The sequence below is a fragment of the Giraffa tippelskirchi genome, chromosome 12, assembly GCF_054371585.1.
Source record: "Giraffa tippelskirchi isolate mGirTip1 chromosome 12, T2T-mGirTip1v1.2.pri, whole genome shotgun sequence".
NCBI classification, from domain to species: domain Eukaryota; kingdom Metazoa; phylum Chordata; class Mammalia; order Artiodactyla; family Giraffidae; genus Giraffa; species Giraffa tippelskirchi.
The window spans coordinates 84,889,324-84,916,863 of NC_137286.1; the positions used below are offsets into that span (position 1 = coordinate 84,889,324).

General features: G+C 42.9%; 1 protein-coding gene across 3 annotated transcripts in view; it reads left to right on the forward strand.

Annotated features, from left to right (window-relative positions):
- DNAJC15 (DnaJ heat shock protein family (Hsp40) member C15) overlaps positions 1 to 8,507 on the forward strand; it is an 81,066-nt gene extending 72,559 nt beyond the window's left edge. For 2 of the 3 annotated variants that reach the window (XM_081550857.1, XM_081550856.1), the window contains one exon: positions 6,540 to 8,507. In XM_081550857.1, the coding sequence (XP_081406983.1) occupies positions 6,540 to 6,610 (71 nt within the window). In that variant the 3' untranslated portion in view covers positions 6,611 to 8,507. Of the gene's footprint in view, positions 1 to 4,437 lie in introns of all 3 variants that reach the window. The other variant, XM_081550858.1, reaches the window with a different exon arrangement.
- Positions 8,508 to 27,540: the final 19,033 nt, after the last annotated feature.

Sequence of the window (27,540 nt, forward strand, 5' to 3'; positions counted from 1 at the left end):
TCCCATTCTGTTGTTTTCCTCTATTTCTTTGCATTGATCACTGAGGAAGGCTTTCTTATCTCTCCTTGCTATTCTTTGGAACTCTGCATTCAAATGGATATATCTTTCCTTTTCTCCTTTGCCTTTCACTTCTCTTCTCTTCCAAGCTATCTGTAAGTCCTCCTCAGACAGCCATGTTGCTTTTTTGCATTTCTTTTCCATGGGGATGGTCTTGATCCCTGTCTCCTGTACAATGTCACGAACCTCCGTCCATAGTTCTTCAGACACTCTGTCTATCAGATCTAATCCCTTGAGTCTCTTTCTCACTTCCACTGTATAATCGTAAGGGATTTGATTTAGGTCATACCTGAACAGTACGTTCTCTTGGCAAAACTCTATTAGCCTTTGCCCTACTTCATTCTGTACTCCAAGGCCAAATTTGCCTGTTACTCCAGGTGTTTCTTGACTTCCTACTTTTGTATTCCAGCCCCCTATAATGAAAAGGACATCTTTGTTGGGTGTTAGTTTATTTAGGTTAACTTTATTTCAATGAGATTTTTCAGTTGGTAGTTATGCATAATTTGTTAGATTTGTTCCTAGGTGTTGATTATTCAAATGCTATTATATATTGTGTTGTTTTAAAAGTGTATATTATATAGTTATTTATTTCTAGGACATAAAAAGTTAATTTTTGTATAAATAGCTGTCATATCCACCATTTTGTTAAATTCGGTTATTAATTCTGTGATTTTTGTCTTTAGAGCCTTTTGATTTTTTTGCTTACTCAGTCATTCAGCTTATGAAGAATGACAGTTTCTTTCTTTTTAGTCCTTTGGGGGAGGGAGTGGAGGGGGGCATTGATTATAATGGCCAGAAACTCCAATAAAGTGTTAAATAGAAATGATAGTAGATATGTTTTCCTTGTTGCTTATTACCTCAGAGCCAAAGGTTTCAGCATTTTACTACTAAGTATGATATTTGCTATATTTTTTTTTAATAACTTCCTCTCACATGAAAGAAGTTTCCCTCTATTCTTAGCTTACTTAAAGGTTTTATTGTGAATGTACGTTTTCTGCATTTGTTTAAGTGGTTATACATGTATTCTTCCTTATGTTAGTGTAATTAATTAAACTGATTAATTTGCTAATGTTAAAGCCAGTCTTGGATTTCTGATATAAACCTAACTTGGTTATGAATTTAGTCTGATTTGATAAGCTGATATTTGCTATTGCATCTGTGTTTATCTTGTGATATATTTTTTATCAGAGTTTGTCTCAAAGAGTGCTACTCATAAAAAAAATTAAAATGTGTTTTCTTTTTCTTCTATTTTTTCAGAAAAATTTACTGATACAGCTATCCTGGCCAGAATTTTTATTTGTGGGAAAGTTTTTAGTTACAGATGGAGTTTATCAAATAGTTAACTATTCTCTTGATTTTTCCATTTCTTCTTATATCGTTTTATCTTGATACATTATTTTTCTTAGAATTTATTCATTGAAATTTTAAATGCATTGTTAGGAACTGGAATTAGTTTTTTCCAGAAATCTAACCTTTGGCTTGGTTAATTATCTTGAATGCTAATTTCTATTGTATTTTCCTTGATGCTTGGGTTATTTATAAGTATATTGATTAATTTCCAAACATTGTAATTCCCTATCTGTATTACTGATTTTCAGCTTAATTCTACCATCGTTGATTCACGTATCTGTACTTCTCAAACTGTCTTGATAGAGGACTTGTTTTTCATTTTTTTTTTTTACCAATCTCTGTTGGGCTGGTAACTTTTGTAAAATATAACAAAAATGATTTTATTCGAAAATTGAAATAAAAAGATAGATAAGATCTAAACCCTAAGTTTTCACCCTTAGACTCTACAGACGCTCGGTATCACGTTCGGCTGCAGTGTTTTCTGAACACCTGCTCTCTGTTTCTGAACCCAGTTTAGCTCAGTGACTCTCCTGCGGTTCCCCCGGCACTGACCCAGGGAACACAATTCAGGTAGCACTGCTTATTGTGACTTGAGTCTTTGAAGTTTGTTGAAACTTGCTTTAGAGCTCAGCACATGGTCGACTTCAATAAATGTTCTGTGTGCTGTTTAAATGGTCACTCTGCAGTTGTAGGATGGAGTGTTTTATGTATGTCATTTAGATAAAGTGTGTTCAGTATTTCTTTTTATCTAATTCTTCCATGGATTACTGACAGAGATATATTAAATCTGCCATTGATTATGGATTTGTGTGTTTCCCCCTTTAGTTCTGTCCTTGTTTTTCTTACATATCTTGAACCTATATTATCAGTTCAGTTCAGTCACTCAGTCATGTCCGACTCTTTGCGACCCCACGAACTGCAGCACACCAGGCCTCCCTGTCCATCACCAACTCCCGGAGTTTACCCAAACCCATGTCCACTGAGTCGGTGATGCCATCCAACCATCTCATCCTCTGTCGTCCCCTTCTCCTGCCTTCAATCTTTCCCAGCATCAGGGTCTTTTCCAGTGAGTCAGTTCTTTGCATCAGGTGGCCAAAATATTGGAGTTTCAGCTTCAACATCAGTCCTTCCAATGAATACCCAGGACTGATCTCCTTTAGGATGGACTGGTTGGATCTCCTTGCAGCCCAAGGGACTCTCAAGAGTCTTCTCCAACACCACAGTTCAAAAGCATCAATTCTTCGGCGCTCTGCTTTCTTCACAGTCCAACTCTCACATCCATACATGACTACTGGAAAAACCATAGCCTTGATTAGACGGACCTTTGTTGACAAAGTAATGTCTCTGCTTTTGAGTATGCTGTCTAGGTTGGTCATAACTTTTCTTCCAAAGAGTAAGTGTCTTCTAATTTCATGGCTGCAGTCACCATCTGCAGTGATTTTGGAGCCCCCCGAAATAGTCTCTCACTGTTTCCACATCTATTTGCCATGAAGTGATGGGACCGGATGCCATGATCTTAGTTTTCTGAATGTTGAGCTTTAAGCCAATTTTTTCACTCTGCTCTTTCACTTTCATCAGGAGGCTCTTTAGTCCTTCTTCACTTTCTGCCAAAAGGGTGGTGTCATCTGCATATCATATGTTATCAGATATATTCAAATTTAAGATTGGCCCTTTTAACAAAGAGGTTCCCTTGTGGCTCAGAGGTTAAAGCATCTGCCTACAATGTGGGAGACCCAGGTTCGATCCCTGAGTCGGGAAGATCCCCTGGAGAAGGAAATGGCAACCCACTCCAGTATTCTTGCCTGGAGAATCCCATGGATGGAAGAGCCTGATAGGCTGCAGTCCACGGGATCACAAAGAGTTGGACATGACTGAGCGACTTCTCTCTTCTAACAAAACTTTGAAATTTCTCCCTTTTATTGCTAGTGTTGGATTTTGCCTTAAAGTGTACTTCATCTGATAATTAGCATACCAGTGCCAACTTTACTTTCATTGGTGTATGCCTTTTTATATTCTTTTAGAAAGATGGTCTCAAAAAAAAAAGATGGTATCTTGTAACCAACATATAGTTTGCTGGTTACTTGATTCATCAACCATACTGAGGTATAATTTGCATACAACAAAGTATGTATTTAAATACTCGGTTTGATGAGATTTGACAAATATATACACCCATGTGACACTAGCATAATGAAGACATATAACATTTCAAAGCTCAAAAGGTTCGTTGGTGTCCTTTGTCATTGCTAGTCTCTACTCCCTCTTGAGCAATCACCATTTTACTTTCTCCCACTGTAGATATGTTTCATGTAAGTGGAACTGTAGAGGATGTACTATTTGGTGTCTGATTTCTTTGAAGACAAGAAGCAGTGCAGAATGTTGGACTAATCACAGCACATTTCGTATCTCCAGGATCTTGACCCTCAAGTCCTAGCTGACTTGGTAGACCTCCAGTGCCTTCATACTGATCTGGTTGAATTTTATTGAAGTCTTCTAGTTGGTATCAGTGGGAGGGGTGGTCTAAAACCTAATAGTCCATGATAGCGCAAAGCTGAAGAGCTCCAGTAGTCATATAGTGAAAGTACAAAGGTTCAGAGATCAAGTATGAGGGTGAGTATTCTAATTAAATGGAATCCAGATGATTCCCTCAAGAAATCTGAACAGGACTGAAAGATTCAAAAGTATTTTTTCCATTAAATAAAGGATATGTATCCTATATATTTTCTATCAGTTGAGATTTAGTGCCAGAAACAAGGTGTTTTAAGCAGAAGAGCATTTAGTGCAGGAAATGAATGGTTATGAATTGTTGGGAGGTCTAAAGGAGTGAATTTTAGACTCGGCTTGCAAGAATGGCTCTGCTGGTCATTACAGAGCTGCTCTGTCAGAGGAGCTGCTCACTGACCACTGCAGGGGCCACCACTAGAACTGTACAGAAAGCTTAGTTGTTGCCATCACACCACCACGATCTCACTTGCTAGTAGCAGCAAAAAGAGGCCCAGCAAGACAGCCTTTCTCTTTTCTGCTTTCCAGATTTCACAAGAGCGCCTCCCGCTGATAGATCCTAATGTGAATCAAACACCGTTCAATGGGAAGATGTGTGTGTGTGCTCGCGCGCGTGTTGGCTGCTCAGTCCTGTCCGACTCTTTGCGACCCCATGGACTGTGGCCCGCCAGGCTCCTCTGTCCATGGAATTCTCTAGGCAAGAATACTGGAGTGGGTTGCCATTCCCCTCTCCAGGGGATCTTCCCAGCTCAGGGATCGAACACAGGTCTCCTGCATTGCAGGTGGTCTCTACCACTGAGCCACCAGGGGAGCCCCCAAAGGGAATATAGGAATTGTAATTTTTGGCTTAGGAACTTTCCCAAGTTTTAGAAAGGTAGAATAAGGGTAGAATGAGAACTGAACCCAGAGTTTCAGCCATGCCCATGAGTGAAAAGTCCAGTGTCCCTCTCACTGAAGAGGGTGAAGGGTAATTCAGTGTTATTCTGAGTAAACTGTCGGTTGTTTCCTCTAGCACTGCCATCAGTAAAGGTAATGTTTAATGAGACTTTCGATCTTCTGTGTTTTTTTTTCCCTTTCTGCTAACTGAGCATATTATGGCCAATGATTGAAATATCCAGAATGCATTTCAATCAATTAAAGGTTATGTTTGAGTTCAATTAATATTTTAATATTTGTGGAGGGTATACAAGATGCCTTGCATTACCTTGGTAACTCTAAAAATGGAAACAGCTTATCACCAGGAGTGACATTACCTAATTCTGAGATCATTTTCAAAGATAATCGTGATATCAATTTATTTCATAACCAAGTGCATATGGAAACTTGCATCAATTTCATTTCTGATTCTTACTGTGTATTCAAGGACACTGTGATATATTCATTCGGTAAGTGTTTATAGCGATTCAGATCTTGATGTGAAAATGTCAGTGATATCCTCAAGGGTAGAAAGCTAAATATAGCTCCTTGAGCGTTGCCCTTACGTTGTTGATTTGTTTCCTGCTTCCTTTTTCCTTCTAAAATGGATGGTGTGATGTCAGTAGAAGGCCCGGATAAAGTCAGGACAGTATACACATCACTGCTATCTAGATTTTTTTTGTGTGGTTTGTTGTGAGCTACTGAGGTCTTAAGATGTTTTCAACAGCTGTGGATCATTTGTACTCAAGGGGGAAAATAAAAAATAAAAACAAATACAAAGAGACTGGTGAGCTGGACTGTTAGCTTGAGCTTTAAGCATGAAAGTGTTCAGGACTAGAAGTTAGAAGGCGTATGATGCTTAAGTATTTTTAGTGTGACAGTTTGGGGCCAGTATTTTTATATGTAAGAGAGCTCCTGTTTGTCATTTATAATGATTCTGAATTTGAAATTCACCTCAATTTTCCTCTTGCTCTTTACATTAGAAATAATTCATTGTGAAGAACTCTGAAAACTGACTTTGTTTTATTTAAGGCACAGTGACTCTGTCTGTGCTCCATAAGTATTCTAATGGGACTGTGTCAGAGAGCAGGGAGCATACCCTTTAACGTTATATTTATTATCACTGATTTATTATTTATCATATTATTTACTAATATTTACCAGTATTAGTAAAATGCATTTAGAGCTGGGTAGTATATCGTTGCCTTTTTAACTTATTTTTGTGAAAAATGAAAGGTTTGATGAAACTCTGAAGGCACCCTTAGATTGCTTTACCTCCTTCAGAAAGATAACTTCCTTCATAGAAGAATATTCTTTCCTTAAAAACAAACAAGCAAAAATACAGTCTTGGAGAAGGACCGTTATTTTATTTACCTAACCATCCACTTCAGAAAATTCTCTGGTCAGAATTCGGCATTTGAAAGGTAATGTCTGACCAGTGAAATGTTTGAGTGTGTTTAAATTACTCCCGACCATAAGTTTCTTTGTTTTTCTCAGAGATTATCGTTGATTATTAGGTATCTGTAGTGCTTCATTGAACGAGTTTAATTTATACTGTTGTGATTTCTAGAAAGCTTATAAAATAATTGGTCAGGGCATGAATGTGTGGGAAAATATCAGAGAAGTCTAATTGAGTATTTTTCTTTATTTGAGACTTTAAAAAATGTCAATAGTGAAGTGTCTTTTAATCCATTTTCTTTTCTTGGTCCTCTCAGGTGGCTCTCCTTACTTGGCAACCAAAATTAATGAAGCAAAAGACTTGCTAGAAGCAACCACCAAACACTGATGGATGCTCAAGGACCACTCGAAGGAGAAAAAGGGGGACCTTATAAAAATTGTCTTGCCAATTAATCTAAACCACGGCCTTCATAATTTTCCTACATGTACCAACCACAGTCATTTCTTCCGTGACTAAGCTATCTCATAATAAAAGCTGAGCAGTCTGCCTTTGTATTATCTTTCAAAGGAGCACGTGAAAATTCTAGCACTGATCGTTCCCCCTTATTTTCTTCCTCTCTCTGATAGTCATACATTTGAAGACTTCCGGTGCTAAGTTCCCCTCGCCCCAGCCCCTGCAGCGGTATAATTACCAGTAGCATAATTGGAATTTGTGAGCAAGAATGCAGAATTTCTCGCTGCTTATATTTATGCTCGCATTGTCCCTTGTTTCCTCAAAGGAATTTAGCACTCTGCCTGTGTGAGGTGCTTTACATGTTTTGAGATGAAACCCTGACTGCCACCCCAGGAAAGAGATCTGAAGCTTGATGGAATTTACTAAAGGGTGTTTTGTAAAGCAGTGGTTAGGAAAGAACGCTGCTCTCCCAGAGATCCCATGGCTGAAACATGAGAACTTGGAGAGCTGCTAAAATGATTAAAGGTTTACAGAATGAGCCCTGTGAAGAAAGCCTGGAAATTGCTGGGAGAAGTCTGAGGGATTCGTACTTAATTATATAGTCTTCTGGTACTGTGTATTTATTCAATTATGCATTCTACAAATATTTATTTACCACCTGTAGCGTGTGAGGCACTGTAGGGGTCCTCGAGAGTTCCAGGTGTGAACCAGGCACGGATCCTGACCCAAAGGAACTTAATATTTAGAGGAAAGATAAACCACAGGTGTATGGTTAGCGAGGCACAGATGATAAACCAAAGAAGTTCAAAAAAAAGAAAAGAATGTTTTACACTGGGCATCAGGGGGCGCAGTTCAAGGAGTCAGTAGCATAGAGCTGGGCTTTAAAAACAATGAGATATACCATGTGATGGGTGAGTCAGCTCTTCTGAGATGAGTCAGAATTAGCAGAAATAGGGTATATTAGTTCAATTGGAGTGCAGGGTTTCTCCAAAGCAACGGATGGACACATGGTCTGGAAGGGCTGGCCCTGTAATGTACAAGTGCATTCAATTTTTTTTTTCTCAGCACAGCCCCTGGTAATCACCAATTTACTATTCTAAAAGGGAGAAAAGAGACAGAGTCAGAATAGCAGCATTATTTTCTTGTGCTCCTTCACAGCTCTGGGTTCATCCCAGGTAAACAGAACCGCTGCATTTCATCTGTCTTAAAATGCTTTTGTAATAGTCTAGATGCATCTTTCATTATATGACATTCTGTAGGTGGGGAGTTCTCAGCATTGGTGATATTGACTCATTGAGCTGCTTATCCCTCCTTGTGGAGTGCTCTCCTATGTATGGTAGGATGATTAGCAACATCCCTGTCTATACCTACAAGAGGCCAGGAGCGGCCCTCCGTTGTGACAACCGAAAATGTGTCTGCATGTTGCCAAATGTTCCTTGGAGGGAGAAATTGCCCCAGGCAGAGAGCCACTGCTCCAAATGTTAACCGTGTTTTCCTTTGGTACAGAAAATGATGGATGCCCTGACTTAAAATTGATTCTTAGAGTCACTAAAATATGGTTCTTGCTTTAAAATCCCCATGTGTGTCACAGTTTTTTTATGCTTTAGTATATTTTTCTGTCCACTGCTACTCCTGTACCTTGAATGCCCTCCTGATTCCCAGATCGCCACGTGTTCAAACCCTGGGGACCAAGCTGAAACGTCTATCCCTTCTTTTCTGGTGCTCCCTGCAAAAGGAATCCCATGAATTGTCAGCTCTCAGTGAACAAGGACCATATCTGTCTTGGTCACTGCTACGTTGAGACTCAATAAATATTTGTTGAATGAACGAATACATTCCCACAGCACTTTATTCACATTTGGTACCTTGTGAAACAACTCTTTGTGTAACGTGACTTATTTCTTCTACAAAAGTACAAGAACCTTTAGAGCAAGAATCTTTGTCATTTGTCTCTGTAACCTCCTTAAGTGTGGAGCACTTGGGACTTTGTAGACATCATAAAGTTGTAAGTACTAAAAAAATGTTTTTTGAATACTATGCTTTAAAAAATGTTACCACTACTTTTGAAAGTTTTGCTGTGCAATATTGGGGTACCCTCAGAACGTACCTGTTAATTGACATCATTTTCTAGTCCATACTGTGTTCATGAAAATTTAAGTCCCCAGCATTAGGTTGAAATTTCCTTCATTCTGTTCTCATTTATCTGCTGAGTGTGTGCCCCAAAATCAGACAGATCTGGTTTTAAGTACTATCCTATCACATGATCTGGGGCAATTGATCTGCAAGGCTTTAATTGCCTCATCTGTAAAATAGAGAAAATAACAACCCTGTCTAAAAAGGTTGTTATATGGAATAAGGTTGTATAAAGCATTTAGTCGTATAGAAAATGCTAAAAAAATGCAATTATTGCTTCTTTCAGTGTCCCCTCTGTGAGAATACCTTGAACTAAGGTTTGGTGTATGTTCTAGTAATCACTGATTTTACTCTTGAATTTGCTGCTTAAGTAGTGCATGGTGGAAACAGTTCATCTCCATTCATGAAGCATCAACTGGAGCTGTTGGCTTGGAGGTTAACTGGGGGTGTTGGCCTGGAGCCTCCGCACCCCTGTACAGAGGTGTCATCGTATCACAGCAGCTGGGGTCTAAGAGACAGGAAGTGGAAGCTTCAAACTCAGCCTGAGTCTGTAAACTGGCAGTTTTGATGGAAAACTCATGGAGCCCCCCAAGATTCAAAAGGAGGAGACATACAGAGAATTGTGAAAAAATTAGTGACCATCGAGCGATTATCACTTTAATATGTAGCAGGTCTGGAATTTCACCCCCCCTTAATCAGTTCCAGTTGATGCCTTTAAAAAATTCTCCAGGAATATAGAATTTAAGTTCAACCAACTGGTGTAGTTCCAGGTGATACAACTATTATTTTAGGTAGATATTAATTCAGTAGTCAGTCTCTCAGAATACTTATAAATGCCAGAATACTTATGAAATTGGCTAAGCAGCTACCCATCCTCAACTCCTTATTATCTGTAGAAAGCTTATTTGAATGGTTACCTATCTTCAGTAAATATTGCCTTTATGTATTTGCTGTTATTGCAGATTCTTCTTAATTAAGTTCTTTGTTGATATTGCAGTTTTTGTTTATTCTCACGTCTTAGATGCAGTCTGAGGGAGCAGGAAAGACCTTTTGAAAACAAAGCAATTACTTCCCAGATTCCAGAGAAAGTGGACAGTTAACTAAAGGGGCAGAGAATGCCATTTATAGTATGGTTCATGGTGCCAGTCTCCAGCTTGAAGTCAAAAGTAGAAGTTTAATAAGGACAAAAGTGTGTTCATTGTGGGAGACATTGTTTTATTTAATTTTCCAATCATTTCTTTCTTTTGGTTTGAAGTGCATTTTGGTTATTCAGCAAATAGAATATTTACTATATCAGGCAATGAAAATACAAAATTGGCTCATTTTTAAAATGTGTTGTATTCTCAAACAGAAGAGCAGGTTCTTAGAGAAGTTTCCCCCCCTCCCCCGATGCTTTTGAATTAAGAAATACTAAGACTTGTATGATTGGGTATGTTTGTGATTACTCAGCAGGGTCATAAGAAATAACATACTTTATCCCAAGTGTAGAAATCCTCTGGTTGTCATGGGGGACCTTGAAAGAGCTTGCAATGATGAATCTGCAACACATTTGGTGATTAGCTTAAGGTAGCTTCATGATATTGTGGGGGAAGATGAATCAGCCAGGCTGCTAATGTCAAAAATACAAAGTTTCTATGACTCCACCCACTTAGGATGAACTCCAGAGGCTGCAGTGAGACGTGAGGTACCAAAGGAGGCCAGCTCATTTTGCACAGTGGGAACCGCGCCATCCACAAGCCCTCTGCACCTCGCCCAGCACCTCCTGAACAAAGGCCGCTGGCTGCCAGGAGGGTTTGCTAGCAGCAGAGTAGAGGAGACATGTCAGCACCAAGCCTCCCTCTTGATGGAAAGGCAGCCCAAAGCGCATGTCCTGTTAGCACCAGGTCAGTATCATCCGCTTGTCAAAAACAGGCCATGAAGTATGAGACAGAATCGTACTTACGGTGGAGTTAGACACATTAGGAGATTAGTTAATATACTAGCTGGAAACCCTGAGAAGGTTCTCTGGGCTCATTTTTTTAGGTGGAATCTTAGTGATCTGGATCACTGCCCACCAGTGAAATTGCTGGACTTGGTAGACAAAGAAAATGTTCCGTCTAATGATTTTTATGAGCTGAGTAGCTATTGTTCCCAGCTGAGTGCTCCTTTCCTTTTTTTATTGTTGCTGAGCAAAGAATTTATAAAAAGCTCCCCCCCCTTTTTTTATTAAAAACCCTGCTCAATTGAAATGGAAGTTCATTAAGTACTGTTCATTTCTCTTCCTGTCATAATAGCCCTACCCCCCTCTGCTCTATTCAGCAGTGCCTGGCAGCCCTGGTCAACATTTTAAGTCTGAACAGACTATTATATAGATATAGATATGCAATATCCAACATCAAGAGGAAGTTTAATTTCACATGGGCAGAATAGAATCACTCAGGCTAGATGGTGACCATAAATTTCAAATCTTCACCTCAACTTAGAGGGTGGGGAATGCCCGTGGAAAATTAAGTCAACAGTTGGAAACTTGTGCCAAGCAGCCTGCCTACATTGTCTCTCTCAGTTTTCACAGCACCTTTTAAGAGATAGGTACTTTTATTATCCCCATTTTAGAGATGAAGAAACAAAGGCTCAGAGGCATTTAAAAGCTTTGCCAAGAATCCATAGCTAGTAAGTAAGTGGTAAGACTGGGATCCAAATCCAGTTTGGCTTGACTCTGAAGCACATGTGTTGTTCAGTCGCTCAGTCGCGTCCTACTCATGAGCTGCAGCACACCAGGCTTCCTGTCCTTTACTGTCTCCCCGAGTTTGTTCACGCTCATGTCCACTGAGCAGTGATGCCATCCAACCATCTCATCCTCTGTCGCCCCCTTCTCCTCCTCCCCTCAGTCTTTCCCAACATCAGGGTCTTTTCTTTTTTCTTCGCGTCAGGTGGCCAAACTATTGGAGCTTCAGCTTTAGCATCAGTCCTTCCAGTGAATATTCAGAGTGGATTTCCTTTAGGATTGACTGGTTTGACCTTGCTGTCCAAGGGTTCATTGCACTAATTGTAGGTATGTGGGAATCATGGTAGAAGGAAGGGCCTGGAGAAGCTCTTGGCTCATTTTTTGATGGTTGTGACCTTGGGCTGTAGTTTGGGAAATAGGTTTATGGATGGAACCAGTGTCACCTGGCATGAGCAGGGAGTAGTTAATGTCCTTCATTCTGGCCTGGAAGCTGGTGGTGTCCATCCGCCTGCTCACAGCAGAAGTTCAGTTAGTAGAATTTAGCAGTATGTGCTTCTCTAACTTAAACGGGGGCTGGAGGAAGCTTTGTTGAGATTTTATTTGAAACATTCACGGGCAAAAGCTTTCAAGGAGAATGTCTAGAGCAAGGTTCAGAAAACAGCTTATGACAGTGAAGCTGCAGACCTTGGGGAGAGAAGAGAAATGGAGAAATCGCTCAGAGTAGCACAGGTGAGAGTGAGAGCCTGCATTTATCGGAAGACATAGCGAGACAATGAAAAAGGTTAAAAAGAGGCAACTGAACTAAAAAGAGATAACTTACAGCTTGAAAGGGAATGGAGTGCTCGGTAGAACTTTTCAAAATTACTTTCTTGTATTCCCAAGTGTGGACTGGGTTATTGGTTCATGCCATGCTTTTATGCCAAATTCCAAAATTATGCTTTGCACAAAGAGTTGCACATAGAACTTGAGTCATCAATCTGACTGGGTCTGTAAGATTGTCACTTAACTTTGTATCCTTTCACCTGCTCTAATCTAATCAAATGGTGAAAAAGTTTAATCTCTAGAGGCGATCTCTACCACCTCACGACTATAATACTCACAGCAGATTTGTGAGTTCCATGAACATGGGTATTCCTACATTCAAAAAATAAGAGCATTCCAAAGCCAACTCATCATCCTTTCTATTTATCTACTCTTGGATTTTCAGTGCCATTGCTCTTTCCTTCTATGAATGTGGATAACCAACAGTTGACTTTAGAAACTGTTTACACTTGGGCTTCCATGCCTCTAGAGTAGGATGAAAATATCTAATCTTTTTTTTCCTGTGGTGAGCTGTTGGACTCTATTTGCACAGCCTGTATCTCCCATCTGGCCTGAAATGTTGGATGGCGGTGTTCAGAAACAACAGTGTGTACACACAGAAGTGCAACCTTCTCTCATTGACCCCTTGGTTCTGATTTATGCTTTGTTCTTCAGCTTCTTGGTACTTGGCTATTCAGTTTGCATTCCATTTCCCTGCATTTTATACTCATATACTGCATTTTTGTTGGCTTTTTTTCCTCTTCGTAAGCAGATTTTTTTTAAATCCGTTATATGAAAGTAAATTAATAATAAGTACTCCCGTGTTTGTTTTGCTTTAAAATTGTAAAGAATAAACTGTAAGATACTTTCATCTATTTTGTTTTCTGAATACAATCAAAATTAAATCTGACTTGCTAAAATTGAATTTACACTCAATTTTTCTCTTGTACAACTCTTGAATAAAAGACACTGACCTATGTGTCACATAACTTGGTCTGGCCCATGGGCCCTCGTCCAGGCCCTGCTCTGGTTTCTTTTCAGCCCTCCCTGCTGCAGGAGATGCCGGGCCCCATCGGCTCTCAGGACACAGTATTGATGGGTTCACTTCAAAAGGCAGCTATCCGAAACCAAAGTCATAGACATGTGGATTCTCTCAGAAGCCACGAATAAAACTTGGGTTCTCACCTCTCATACCAAAATAGGCAAGGGAAAACACAGAAATCATCCCAACAATACTTTAAAACTAATTTTTGTATTTATCAAATAAGGCAAATGATCTTCCCTCATGGTTTCTGCTTACTTTTTTTTTTTGTCTGAGGCTTCCCAGGGGGTGCAGTGGTAAAGAATCCACCTGCCAATGCAGGAGACACAAGAGACGCAGTTCTATCCCTGGGTCGGGAAGATCCCCTGGAGGAGGGAATGGCAACCCACTCCAGTATTCTTGCCTGGAGAATCCCCAGGGACAGAGGAGCCTGGCGGGCTACAGTCCATGGAGTCACAGAGAGTCGGACACGACTGAGCTCACGGCAGCCACAGCACATCCTCATGTCAGCCTTTGGCCTGCAGCTCTTTGGACTGCATAAAGAACTCTAAACATAGGCACTGGTAATAAACATGCTGACACGACCCAACTTGTCACCCCTGGAATATGTTACTGACTATATCTGCACACATGCTGGGATCCCGTACTTGATGTAAGTGGAGGATAAGGCCGTTCACAGCGTCTTAATGGGGAGAGTCCAGACGGATGTACCCTCCATTTCTCCTCTCTCTCCCTTTCATCATCCCCCCGCCCCTCCCCCACCCCACCCCCCACACTGCGCCCCAGGGAATGGCCACAGCTTAATTATCTTCTCTTCCAAGGCCAGTTAGACCTTTGGAGCGTGTTGCCATCACTTAACACACACCCCCAGGAGAGTGTGTGTTATGTTGTCGTGAGACATGGTCCTGTGATATGTTTTGAAATCAGTGGAGGAAGGATGGAGAGCTCTGGGCCAACATAACGCCAAGAGAGTGTCTACCGTCAAATGCAACCTTGGATCCTGTTTTATCGGGGGAGGAATATGTTTTCACAGCAGTCTGTGATTTAAGCATAACATGCAGAATCGGTGAGCATGTTATATTTGACTGTGCCGATGGGATTTATGTATGGAACATCAGTTTCCTGTATAGACATAATTGAGTACATATTGCCATGATAAGAGAACTGTAAGCATATGGAGGGTGTGTGGGATATTTGACATTAAGAAATGTAACGATGAGGGAAATCAGAAAACCTGAAAATATGCAAATAATGAAATTATTAATTTGAATTTTTGCTCAAGATAGATGTAAATCAGCCACATCCTCCATATACTCTGTGGAAATACGAAACAAATTGGAAGATCTTAATGTGTTACCATCTTCCTTTTTGGATTGATTTTTTCAAACAGAGCAATAATGCCTAAAGGATGGGTTCCCAGGGTCTGGCATGTGGTTGGAGGATGCGCTGTTGGTTACAGCTTTTTATCTTAGGGCTCTGAGGGGTGTCCAGTGTCAGGAGGTCTGACAGCCTCTTGTATTTCTTTTTTTTTTTTTTTAATTTAAAGTCTTTATTAAATTGGTTACAACATTGCTTGTGTTTTGCTTTCTTGGCCGTGAGGCATGTGGGATCTCAGCTTCCCAACCAGGGATCGAACCTGCGCCCAGAGCATTGGGAGGCCAAGTCTTAACCACCGGACCACCAAGGAAGTCCTCCCTTTTGTATTCCTTAATATCAGGGGAGTAGGGTGTTTCCCCTCCATAGCCTGGCTGACAGTTACTCCTGGGGAAAGAAGAATAGTTGGGCTAAACTGGCTGGAAATATCTGGAGCCGTGAATACCTTGTTAGCGGAGGTCAGCAGGTCAGGTGGTAATTGCTCAGAGCCCCATTCAGGGCCAGCGATGGAATTACCATAGTATAAATTGGCTTCAGGGGACAAATCGATCAACTGAAAGAGGTTTAACGATTTTTAGTGTTCAGTTACAATAAGGGTTTGACTTTCTGGATTCAGTGAGGGGATGTGTGGCAGTTGCCTCTGCTTAATTTTAGGCTGTGTGTCCCCCATCTGACCCCCAGCAACACCGTTTCTCGTTCCCAAGGCTGCCTCAGCCTAAGACAGCTTTTGGTCTTTGCCGTCTGGGAGTTACACATCTACAATGGCAGCAAGCGTCCCTCTCTCCTAATGAGCCCATCGGCTTTGTCCTCTCCTAGTCTTGGCCTTTTTTCTTTTTCACGCTTGCACCAGTTACGCCTCAGGACCCTCGCCGCCTCGGGGCACCCGGGTGACATCCTCCTGGTCTGTCCATGAGCCCAGCCTGGCGGCCCAGCCTGCCTGGCCTGCATTCTCCTGGAAGACCTCCCGCCCACCTGCCCATGGAAGGAGATGGTGAGACTAATGAGAAAGGGATGAGAACCAAGGAGGAGAAATGCAGTGACTGTTCGGGACTCCTTGGAGAGACGTGTTTGTTCAAGGCATTAGTAATATTTTTGCAGGGAACAGCAACATTAATTTTTCACCCAAGAACCATTCTGCCTTTGCACAGAGTCACCAGAGCGTTGAACCTTTCTCTTTTGTAAATGGGCAAGGTGCCTCACCCATGGCCTAATAGCATGGACTTTGAGGCTGGTATTTTTGTTATTTCCAGCTCCAGGCATGAATCTTTGCTCCATTTTGCAGGTGGCTGGGAGCTCTTCTATTCACCGAAATCTGTCTTGAGTAATACCGCATTATTTTAAATTTTCTCTCTAGGGCTCAGTGTATCAGTTCGCTGATGTTAAGCTCAGACTCTGTTGTCCATAGAATGCTCTGCATGTGTTCCAGGCTGCAAATCTACCACGCTGATGAGTTTAAAATTTTCCGTTGCCGCCCAGCCATTCAGGTGTCCAGCTAAACCTTGATGCCAATTAGTGTGTTTCACAGAGCTAGGTGTGGAGCTGCCAGGTAACATCTGCAAGCCAGTTGCACTGCTGTAGTGGGACCTGCAACTGTAGTTGGGCTCTGTGTGAAGATGTCTTGGTTTCACTTGATGGGGAGTCATTGGTGGCCTGGTTCTCCACCCACGCTGTTAGGCAGACACAACCACACGTGTTACCCATTTGATCCAAGTTCAGAGGAGGACCGTACCTGGTGTTGCTCTTCCTGCTGCTAATATTTATGGTGCTGCCTCCTGTGAAACTGCATTCACCCATCCAGAGTGCTTTCAGAGGGGCGAGAACAACAAACCTTTGTTATTATCGGGGCATTTTCCGATAATACTGCATGCCAAACCTAAATTACCCCATCAGGATTTATTTGAGAATTTTGTGCCCTCTTCTTTAAAAATATATTTAAAGGTGGCAATTTTTCTCAAAGAACACACCTGAGTTCCTGTTATCTGGGGGCTGGAGACATGGGTTCTGGTCCTATAGCTCTGCAGCTAATGAGCTGTGTGCCTGGGCAAGACAGCCTTTTCTGAGGCCCTTTGGATTTGCTGTTCTCTAAGGAACACAGAGACCTATGTGTAAATCCCTGATCCACATTCTGTTAGCAGAGTGACCTGGTGAAAGTTTTGTAGCCTCTCTTTTGGTTTTCTGACCCATAAAATGGGTATAATATGTACTTCTAAGAGTTATTTTGGGAGTTTAACGATTTCATAGATAGTGATATACCAGCCTAGTGTCTGAACACGGTAGCTTTTCCCAAAATGTCCATTTTTACTTACCTTTCTCTTCAGCTTTTCTGTTTTTTTTTAATTTCAAGACTTTACAACAGTAAATGGATTTCTGTTTTAATTTGGCTGCATCAGATCTTAGTTATGGCACTTAGGATCTTTGTTGCATCATGTGGGATCTTTTGTTGCGGCACAGAGACTCTAGCTGGTGTTAAGTGGGCTGCAGTAGTTGCAGTAGGTGAGCTCTCGAGTTGAGGGACACGGGCTCCAGAGCAGGGCTCAATAGTGTGACAGTCGTGTGGGCTCAGTTCCTCTGCTACATGCGGGATCTTAGTTCCCAGACTAGGGATCCAACCTGCGTCCCCTGCATTGCAAGGCAGATTCGTAACCACTGGACCACCAAGGAAGTCCCTAAATGAGTTTTTTTTTTTCAAAGAATGATTAACAAATTACCAATGCAGTTGGGCACCAGTCTCCATCCACCACCCCACCCCCAGCGGAAAATCCTTGTACAACTTTATAGTCAGCACTCTGTCAGCGGTTCTGCATTTCTGAATTCAATCAACTGCAGATCACATAGCACTGTACTTACTAGTGAAAAAATTCCATGTACAGTTGATCCATGCAGTTCAAACCCATGTTGTTCAAAGGTCAGCTGTAATTCCAATGTCCTGATATCAACTGTTTTCATTTTTTTCTGAGGCTCCTTCCAGTACATTTTAATATAGAGCCTTAGGAATTTGCCTAAGGAGAAATATGCAGAAATAGTACAGGAGATGCCTATGGAGAGATATATAGATCTCTCAATTGGAAATCAAAAAAATTATACTATTTTATAATGAGATTATAATGAAAATTAGAATTGCTTTACTAAAATAAATGATTATCAATACTGAGAAATAGCTGAAAAATCAATCCAAGAGAATTTGACCAGGTTTGTGGTAAAGCAAAGTACAATGCTGATATAGGAGATAGATGGGCACCTGGACCATGCAGCTGATGTTTGTCAAGAGGAACAAAACTGAAGATTTGGTTTTCAGCCAGACAAGAACAATGCCTATTTCCTTTCCTCCATTGATATGGAGGGAGTAACTAACATGGTGGAATTTGTTGCAGTAAAAACAAATGAGTGAACAGCCTTTGGCACATACCAGCCAAAAAGGCCTACAAGAGTTATGCAATCTTGGTTATTCTTTAGCTGTTACTAACAAATACTTGTAGCTGGACTTGTCCTTCACAAAGCTAATTACTCTCTAACCATATAGATTATACTCTGCACCTGGCACTCTTTTCCCCCTACACTCTCTTGTGGCATTCTGCATTTCCAAAAGGAGGTCATGGGCTCGTAATTTCAGGGACACAAGATCCAGTTGCTGACTCATCTGATGCCAGCTGTGACCATTTTGAAGCTTTGCAAGTGAAAACAAATGCTAGACCTTCAATAGGATGTAAAACCTCTCCCTATTCTCAGGAAAGGGGGGGGGGACAGTTCTTGAGGCACTAGCCTGCTGTGTTTCCCTTTTGCTTGGCAAAAATCATAAAGCCACTCTCTCTCTTTCCTCCAAACTCTGTCTCCGTATTTCTGTTTGGCACTTGTGGACAGGGAGCCAAGATTTTGGCAACAATACTAATAGCTGCCAGTTACTGGCATGATTGTTGTGCCAAACATTTTCGATATTCATTATCTCTTCAGTCCTTACAGCGACCGGGAGCTAGGTATTTTTATCCCCATTTCATCCAGGAAGAGGGCACTCAAGAGCTTAAGCACCTTTCTCAGCGTTTTAACCTTGAAATTGGATCTCTTTCCCCATACCCTGCTGCCTCCCAGGGCACGTTCCCAGCTGAACCCAAAACTTGCCCTTAAAATTCTTAGCCTGAGTTCCCAAAACCTTAGGTCCTGGCCAGAACTTGGATGCTGGAAATTTTATTAAGTCTCCTCAGGGTGATCATTCATTCCAACCTGGTCACAGTCCAAGGACCTGCCTCACCTCTCGGGACATTTGTCACTTGTCATGGTGCATTAGGACACCAGAGGACACATCCAGTGAAATGAACAGGAGGCATGGTGACAAATTGACTTCAAAAGCTGGCGCTGGGACCAGAAAAGACCGTATAGATCTTCAGGCGTTCTCTAGGCAGGTTTGATGGATTTCCAGATCCACGGTACTTTTTAAGCGCGTATCACAGCAAAGAGGATAAACACTGCATGTTAAAAGGGGACAGCATCAGGTCTGGGGGCCAGAGAGAATGTTACCGTTTGATAGCCCCTCGGTGGGAAACAGCAAGATTCTAAGAAGTCGGCCCTCCCTCCGTATTTCACTCCATCCCCACCCTGCCACTTTGCTCTGCTGATGGGAACATCACGTGGGCAGAGTCAAACGCCTCTCCCAAAGGCTGCATCTATTGTTGTTTCCTTATCTGTGTGCCCTTTCACCCTATCAAACAGGGATATTAAATTGGTTTCTGGCACCACTGGCTCTCCAGAAAGCTCCTTTGGCTGCTCAATCTACCAAAGAGGGCAGATTTATTTGGGTGTTTCCTTTGGGAGTTAGTGGGAAAAAAAGGAAAAAGAGCCACCCGCAGTTGGTGGAAAGGCATGAGCTGCTGTGCCAGACCTCTGTCAAGAGGATGGCGGCCAAATGGGCAGATGGGAACCACGCAGGGCCAGCAGAGAGCCTCTTCATTTAGCCTCGGAGCCCTTTCCCAGTCCGCTCTGGGAAATAGGAAAGCTGTGGAAGACAAGAACGTGAGTCAGAGAAACCCTCCAGGAGCCTGTGTGTGAAAAGCTCACCTCCAGATTGCACCAGCGATTGTTGGGAAGAGCTGAAAACCAGAATTCAAGACTGGGTTTGCTCATGCAGCCTGAAAGGCTCTCCCTTGCCTTGTCCTTTTTGCGAGTAATGTCTGCTTCTCCAGGGCTTTCCCGGTGGCTCAGCAGTAAATAATCCACCAGGCGACACAGGAGACGAAAGGGACGTGGGATCCATCCCTGGGTCAGGAAGATCCCCTGGAGAAGGAAATGGCAGTCCACTCCAGTATTCTTGCCTGAGAAATCCCATGGACAGAGGAGCCTGAAGGGCTACCGTCCATGGGATCAAAGAAGACCTGGACACAACTGAGCAACTAAACAACAATAAATGTACCTCTCCATCCTTCAAAGGGCACCCCCTTTGGGGGGCTTTCCCAGCACTGCCTCCCCTCTGGCTTTGCAGGCAGAGCCCGCTGGCCCTTCTTCGTGCATCCTTAGCACAGTGAGATGACCTGTTGGTGCAACTGTGTGGGTGCATATTATTATATGTATTTGTATTTTGACATGTTCCAAAAAGGAGATACTGTCAATTGCAAATGTGTAATTAAAACGTAATATAAACCATTTACCGTAGGTAACAAAATCAAAGGAAAATAGGGATTAGAAATGTAAGAAAAAACAAAGAATGAAGTTTGTGCATAAATTCCATGCTGTGCGTTCTACTCAGGTTTCAGGTGGGCCCCTGCGTCTACCCTAAGCTTTCTGGCTGCCAGCTCAGCTCTGTTGAGGAGTTGCAAACAATGTCCTCAACAATATCTTTAGAAAAGACACCATACACTTCACGGGGCTGCGTCATATAGCATCCTTTCCTGTTCAGTCATGATGTCACACTTGAGTGCCCTTTGGAGAAAGTTCTGCAGGGCGGCCGGTACAGTGTTGGCTTGGTTAGATTCACAGATGGGCTTCACTGAGTCAGAGTAATTGCAGATCTTGCTGACTTCAGTGGAAATTTGGATACGTGTTGTAGTGGCACATGGTGTTCGTTAAGGAATATTCATTTCTTTTCACCACCGAGCATCTGAGCCCCTTCTTAGCTTTGTGGACTTCCCTGACCTAAGGTGGATCCTGCCTCCCATTGTAGAAGCTGAAAGTGGCAACCGCTTGCTTCGCCAGACTCCTTTTTAGCCAGCAGATGAGCAAATGACCCAGCCTCCACCAGCCTGCCCCCAAATAAGGGCACTGGCAGTGGCTAACTTTTTGAGGGCAGCACTGGCACCCTGACCTGTGTTATCTGGTGGTTAATGTCAGAAGTATCAATAATGAAGGCTGTGACCACCCCCCGCCCCAAGTCCATCCAAGCCACGGTGCTTGCTGCAGGATGCTGACCCTGGTTCTTCTGCCTTCTCTATGATTCTGTGCACCCGTCAGTATCCCTGTAATGAGTTCCTTTTCTGCTTAAATCAGCCTGAGTTGGTTCCAGTTGTTAAAGAAAGAAGCTGCCTGACATACAGAGCTCTTCTACTCTGCCTCCCGCCACCTACACACAGAGGTAAAGGAAGTCAAACTGCTGTGAAAATCAGGGCTGCATAAGCACATAAGGACACAATCCACGTCTGCCCACGGAGAGTGACTGAGAGGCACAGCTAGGAAAATGGGACAAAGGGAGACTATTCTAGTGCTGGCCTCCAGGAAACTCAAAGCCTGGAATTATGCGGTCCAATACGGTAGGCAGCGGCCACATGTGGCCGTTTTAAACGGAAACTTCAGTCATATGCAATTAAATTTTGTTATTGTTGTTCAGTCGCTAGTCATGTCCAACTCTTTGAGACCCCCCTGGACTGCAGCACACCAGGCTTCCCTGTCCTCCACTATTTCCAGGAGTTTGTTGAAATTCATGTCCACTGAGTCAGTGATGCTCTCTAACCATCTCATCCTCTGTAGCCGCCTTCTCTTCCTGCCCTCAATCTTTCCCAGCATCAGGGTCTTTTCTAATGAGTTGGCTCTTCGCATCAGGTGGCCAAAGTATTGGAGTTTCAGCTTCAGCAACAGTCCTTCCAATGAATATTCAGGGCTGATTTCCTTTAGGATGGACTGGTTGGATCTCCTTGCAGTCCAAGGGATTCTCAAGAGTCTTCTCCAACACCACAATTCAAAAGCATCAATTCTTTGGTGCTCAGCTTTCTTTATGGTCCAACTCTCTCATCCATACATGACTAGTGGAAAACCCCATAGCTTTGACTATACAGACCTTTGTCAGCAAACTAATGTCTCTGCTTTTTAATATGTTGTGTAGGTTTGTCATAGCATTTCTTCCCAAGGAGCAAGCATCTTTTAATTTCATGGCTGCAGTCACCATCTGCAGTGATTTTGGAGCCCAAGAAAATAAAATCTCACTGTTTCCAATTTTTCCCCATCTATTTGTCATGAAGTGATGGGACCAGATGCCATGGTCTTATTTTTTCAATGTTAAGTTTCAAGCTAGCTTTTTCACTCTCCTCTTTCACCCTCATCAAGAGGCTCTTTAGTTCCTCTTCACTTTCTGCCATTAGAGTGGTGTCATCTGCATATCTGAGGTTGTTGATATTTCTCCCAGCAATCTTGATTCCAGCTTGTGCTTCATCCATCCCGGCACTTTGCATGATATACTCTGCATATAAGTTAAATAAGCAGGGTGACAATATACAGCCTTGTCGTACTCCTTTCCCAATTTTGAACCAGTCTGCTGTTCCATGTCCGGTTCCAACTGTTTCTTCACATACAGGTTTCTCAGAAGACAGGTAAGGTGATCTGGTATTCCCATCTCTTTAAGAACTTTCCACAGTTTGTTGTGATCCACACAGGTACACTACCCACATATCAAATGTTCAATAGCCACATTCTCCTCATGGCTACCATTTTGTACAGCAAAGACATAGAACATTTTCATCATTAGAGAAAGTTCCATTGAGCCACACTGGCTGAGAACCTATTCCAGGCTGAGTGGCAGGACTACTGCCTTATGTGGTCACAGTCGTCCTTTCTGGTGGCTGATGGTCAGAGCACAAAGGCAAGGAGCAGCAGTCATACGCTTCTCCATCCTGATGGACCTCAACTCCACACCAGCTGGCAGGACCAGGAAGCCCTGGGTGTGCCCAGCGAGAAACCTCAGCAACACGGGAAGCCCCCTTTACTCTCCTGTGTCTTCATCTTGTGTCCCTTGAAACTGCTTTTTTAGGTTGACTCAGGGGAAACAAAAGTAAAGGCTTTTGTGTCTAGTGTTTGCATCTAGTCCTCACCATCATCCTCATCTTTCTGGGACCTGGACCATGGTCTGCAGCCCAGGCCAGTACAGAGTCTGCCTAAGGGGTGCAGGGCGTGTGTTAACGGCAGGGGCTATGTGCTCACCCAGGACCTAGCATAGTGCTCGGCGTACTGGAAGCGCCCAGCAGAATTCACTGGGTTGACATGGATCTAATGCAAACTCCAAGAGACCAGATGTAGCACAGTCAGATTATTTTCATGCCAGATATCTTTCACCCAAGGGATGAAGGAGACGCTAATAATGATGATATGATGGTGCAGGTGTGAAAAAAGATGGCACTAAAGTATATAAGCTCATTATAACTGAAATTATGCAAAATAGGGTACATATGTTTGGTGCTATGGGAATGTTTTTCTTTTAAAATTCCTTAAATATTGTTATAGATATCAGAGGGGTTAAGAATGTTCAGATAGAGGTGATTCCTTCTGTGAAACGGCAGTACTAGTACCTACTCATGGATATAGTAGAGGCTTCCCTGATGGCTCAGCTGATAAAGAATCCACCTGCAATGCGGGAGACCTGGGTTCGATCCCTGAGTTGGGAAGATCCCCCTGGAGAAGGCAACAGCTACTCCCTTCAGTATTCCGGCCTGGAGAATTCCATGGACTGTATAGGCCATGGGATCGCAAAGAGGTGGACACGACTGAGCGACTTTCACTGTCCACTATCCACCCTGGTGGCTCAGATGGTAAAGAATCTGCCTGCAATGCAGTAGAGCCAAGTGCAACCTGTGGGTCAGGAAGATCCCCTGGAGGAGGGAAGGGCAATCCACTCCTGTATTCTTGCCTGGAAGATTCCATGGACCGAGGAGCCTGGCCAGCTATGGTCCATAGGGTTGCAAAGAGTTGGGCACGACTGAGAGACTTTCACTTGCACTTCACTTTGGCACCTAAGTACTAAGTACAAAGCGGCAATTACTGTTATTTTTGCCCTGGAAATCTGCAGGGTAATAAAAGATCGGGGACCCTGGGCATCCCTTCGTGTTGTGGCTTCAGTCTCCCTTCCTGTGGGGCAGGAAAGGGAAGGCTCTGGACCTGGGGACCTATCTGGCACCTGACAGCCCCCAGCCCTCTACCCACAGGGAGCTGTGCTGAGCCTCCACTGCGTGCTCCCCACCTGAGGATGCCGCCAACCTTCTCAGGCTTTTTTAGGCTTCTCAGCTTTAAGCCATAGGGGTTTGGAGGGATTTAAAAAAAAAAAAGAATTCCAGGCTTGTCATCTTTGCCCTTTGCAGCAGTTTTACCCAAAACAAAGACCCCTTCCAGCTGTCTTTCTGTGGCTCCCCCTCCTTCCTTCTGATGAGTCCTGCAGCTAAGAACCAGGGCCTCTGTCAGTTTCCTGGGCAAACCCAAAGAGCTGCTTTTTCTCCATCCCCCACTCTCTCTCCATAGGCCTTTGTCTTTCCGTGCGTGTGTTTCTGCCCCTCCCTTCTCCCTCGTCTTGGTCTCTCTGTGTCTCTAGAATCCTCTCCACCCCTCCAGGGACTATGGTCTGGAGTGCAGCCACTACTAAGGACCATGCCCCCCTAGGCCTCCACCACAGCATCACCAGACATTGGTTGGTGATGTAGGGCAGGGCCACCCATCAGCAAATGGATTCTTCAGTTCCTGGGCCCAAGATAAAACTGCACCTCCCTTCTACCAGCCCTTTTCCCTACAAAGCAAATTCAGTATGCGGGGTCCTGCCTGGAAAAACTTGTGGTGAGGAAGTCACCTGGCAAGTCTTGCAAGACAAACTTTGGAACAGCCAGTGTAATGAAATAAAATCTCAGCAGCTGTTTAACGGATGCAGTCTGCTTTTAAGCATGCAAAATAACTAAGAATAAAATGATTATAATGAAAGCACTGCACTTTATCTGAACCCACTCATTATCCTTTTTTTGGTGTGTATTCTTCCCCTCTTTGTTTCTCGGGATAACCTTTTTATAGAAGGGGAGGTTGTACTATTATTATCTCCATTTTTTTTTAATGTATTTATTTTGGCTATGCTGGGTCTTCATGGCTTTTCTCTAGTTGCAGCAAGCAGAGGCTACTCTCTAATTGCGGTGCACGGGCTTCTGACTGCAGTGGCTTCTCTTGTTGCAGAGCGTGGCCTCTCCAGCACGAGGGCTTTCAGTAGATGCTGTTCCCCGGCTCCAGAGCACAGGCTCAGTAGTTGTGGCTCATGGGCGTAGTTGCTCCAAGGTATGTGCGATTGTCCTGCATCAGGGATTGAACCTGTGTCTCCTGCATTGGCAGGTGGATTGTTTACCACTGAGCTCCCAGGGCAGCCCTACTATCTCCATCTTTAAAAGTGGGAACTGGGGCTCCGAGAGCCATCATGATTGGCACACTGTCGCAGACTTGGCTTTACTGCCCCAGGACCCAGACTCATCTACTAGGGATGGGTTTTCAGGCCCTGTCATTCCCTCCTCGCCGCTGTCAACTCTAGGACTCTACAGTTACCACCAGAAATTCCAAACCATTCAGACCAAGCTTGCCCAAGAGAATCTGTGTGGCTTTGATGCACGTGGTGATTCTATAAATCACGGTCACCATGAGATGCTCCTGGGCTGAAGGGCCCTTCAGAGCTCTAATCACATTCTGGGTCTTAGTCCACCACTGGTGGGTCTTACAGCAGAGCATCGAGTGCTGGAACAGTAAACCCTGGTGACAGAAGGACCTCTCTGAGGTTTTGGTGGAATAAATGACTCCACCGGTTGGATTTCTCTAAAAGCCGTGAAACGCAATTCCTGCTGTGATACTGGGATAAACAAAATGTAATCTACAGCATTGTCCTAGCTCATCCAAATCGTGTCTTCCTTTTTCATGTAAGTAATTGAAAAACAATTGCGGAGAGCTTCTGGAGCGTTATCTTATTTGGATCCGATATTAAGCAGAATGCCGAACACTTCATACTGAAGGCAACTGCAGTGTCGCTGTAAATGCAGGCGAACTTCAAGGTGAAGGAGCTCCCGTGTACAATCACAAATGCAAATGTTTAAAGCTACTCGACAATTTTCCGCTTGCAGCTGCCCGTTTTATCTCTTGCGAAAGTAGTAATGATACAAGCAGTTGATTATGGTTTACAATAGCAATAAACCTCTCACAATTGGTTGTTTCCAAAATAAATAGCCATTCTGTTAAATGTTAAATAACAAGTCATAAACGGTTGAAAACAACCAATTTCTTGTGGATTATTGCCTGAATAAATTTCAACAGGAATGGCAGATCATTAAGCTGTAAACGCCACAGATCAAAATCATTGAAAGTTTTCCGAAAAATCAGTCAATCAAGGAATCCATCAAGAACTCCCATTTTACAGACCAAATCACACCACACATTCTAGCGTTCTCTTTGGAGCTTTTCCTTTGCTGGTCATGGTTAGCTCTGTACTTGTCCAAATCCCTCCATACATTTTCAGGATTAAAGAAAGCTTTTTTTTTTTGGTCATGTTGGTGCCATGTGGGATTTTAGTTCCCCCACTAGTGATCGAACCTATTTTCCTCCCCCAAAATGATACCTAACCTGGTAGTTAAACTTGCCCATTCTGAGAGCATGCAGTTTCACTCAGCTGCATTCTACAAGCCCTGCATTTAAAGTCTACAATATTCCAATTGATAAAACACAGATCTGTCCACTAAGTTAAACATTTGAGTCAAAGCTCAGTGGCAAATATATTCAAACTGCAGCTCTAATACAGGCTGTTCTTGTGAGAAGAGCCAACTTCATCCAGGTGATTGACAGAAGATTCCTCGCCATAGCAACCAGGGTTCTCTGGAATAACAACATTAACCTCTTTTATAACCAGTTTTTCACCCGTAAGTTTAAGAGCCAGTTGCATGCATCTTGTGTGATCCTTTGTTTCTATTTTTGAGTGAACAGTTCGAACTTAGATAAAAATAGAACAAGATGCAGGGAAACCAAATTAATTTCTCATTCCTCCTGAAAAAAGCATTATAATGGGTCTTGTAGGCAGAAGAGTTAAAGGGCAGGAAGGGTCCCCATGTCTTCTGAGCACAGGGTGATGGCAGAGAGATTTCTTTTCATCTGCTGCCTCTGAAATAACCCTACAGCATTGATTTGCTTTGTGCTGTCATGGGACCAGGGTAAAGAATTTTTTTTTTCAGATTTTATTCCTGCTTCATTATTTGAGGGGCTTCCCTGGTGGCTCAGCTGGTAGAGACTCTGCCTGCAATGTGGGAGACCTAGGTTTAGTCCCTGGATTGGGAAGATCCCCTGGAGAAGGGAATGGCAACCCACTCCAGTATTCTTGCTTGGAGAATTCCATGGACAGAGGAGCCTGGTGGGCTACAATCTGTGGGGTCGCAAAGAGTCAAACACAACACTTCCACTTTAACACTTCATTATTTGAGCTCATAATCCCTAATAACACACACACACACCATACAGACACACCCCCTTAGGTGTGATCCAGTGCAAAGCAATAAATGGTCTGTAGAAAAGGGTAGAAAAATATATATTCTCTCTGGAAAAACATGCATATTCCATCATCTTTTTGAAAGA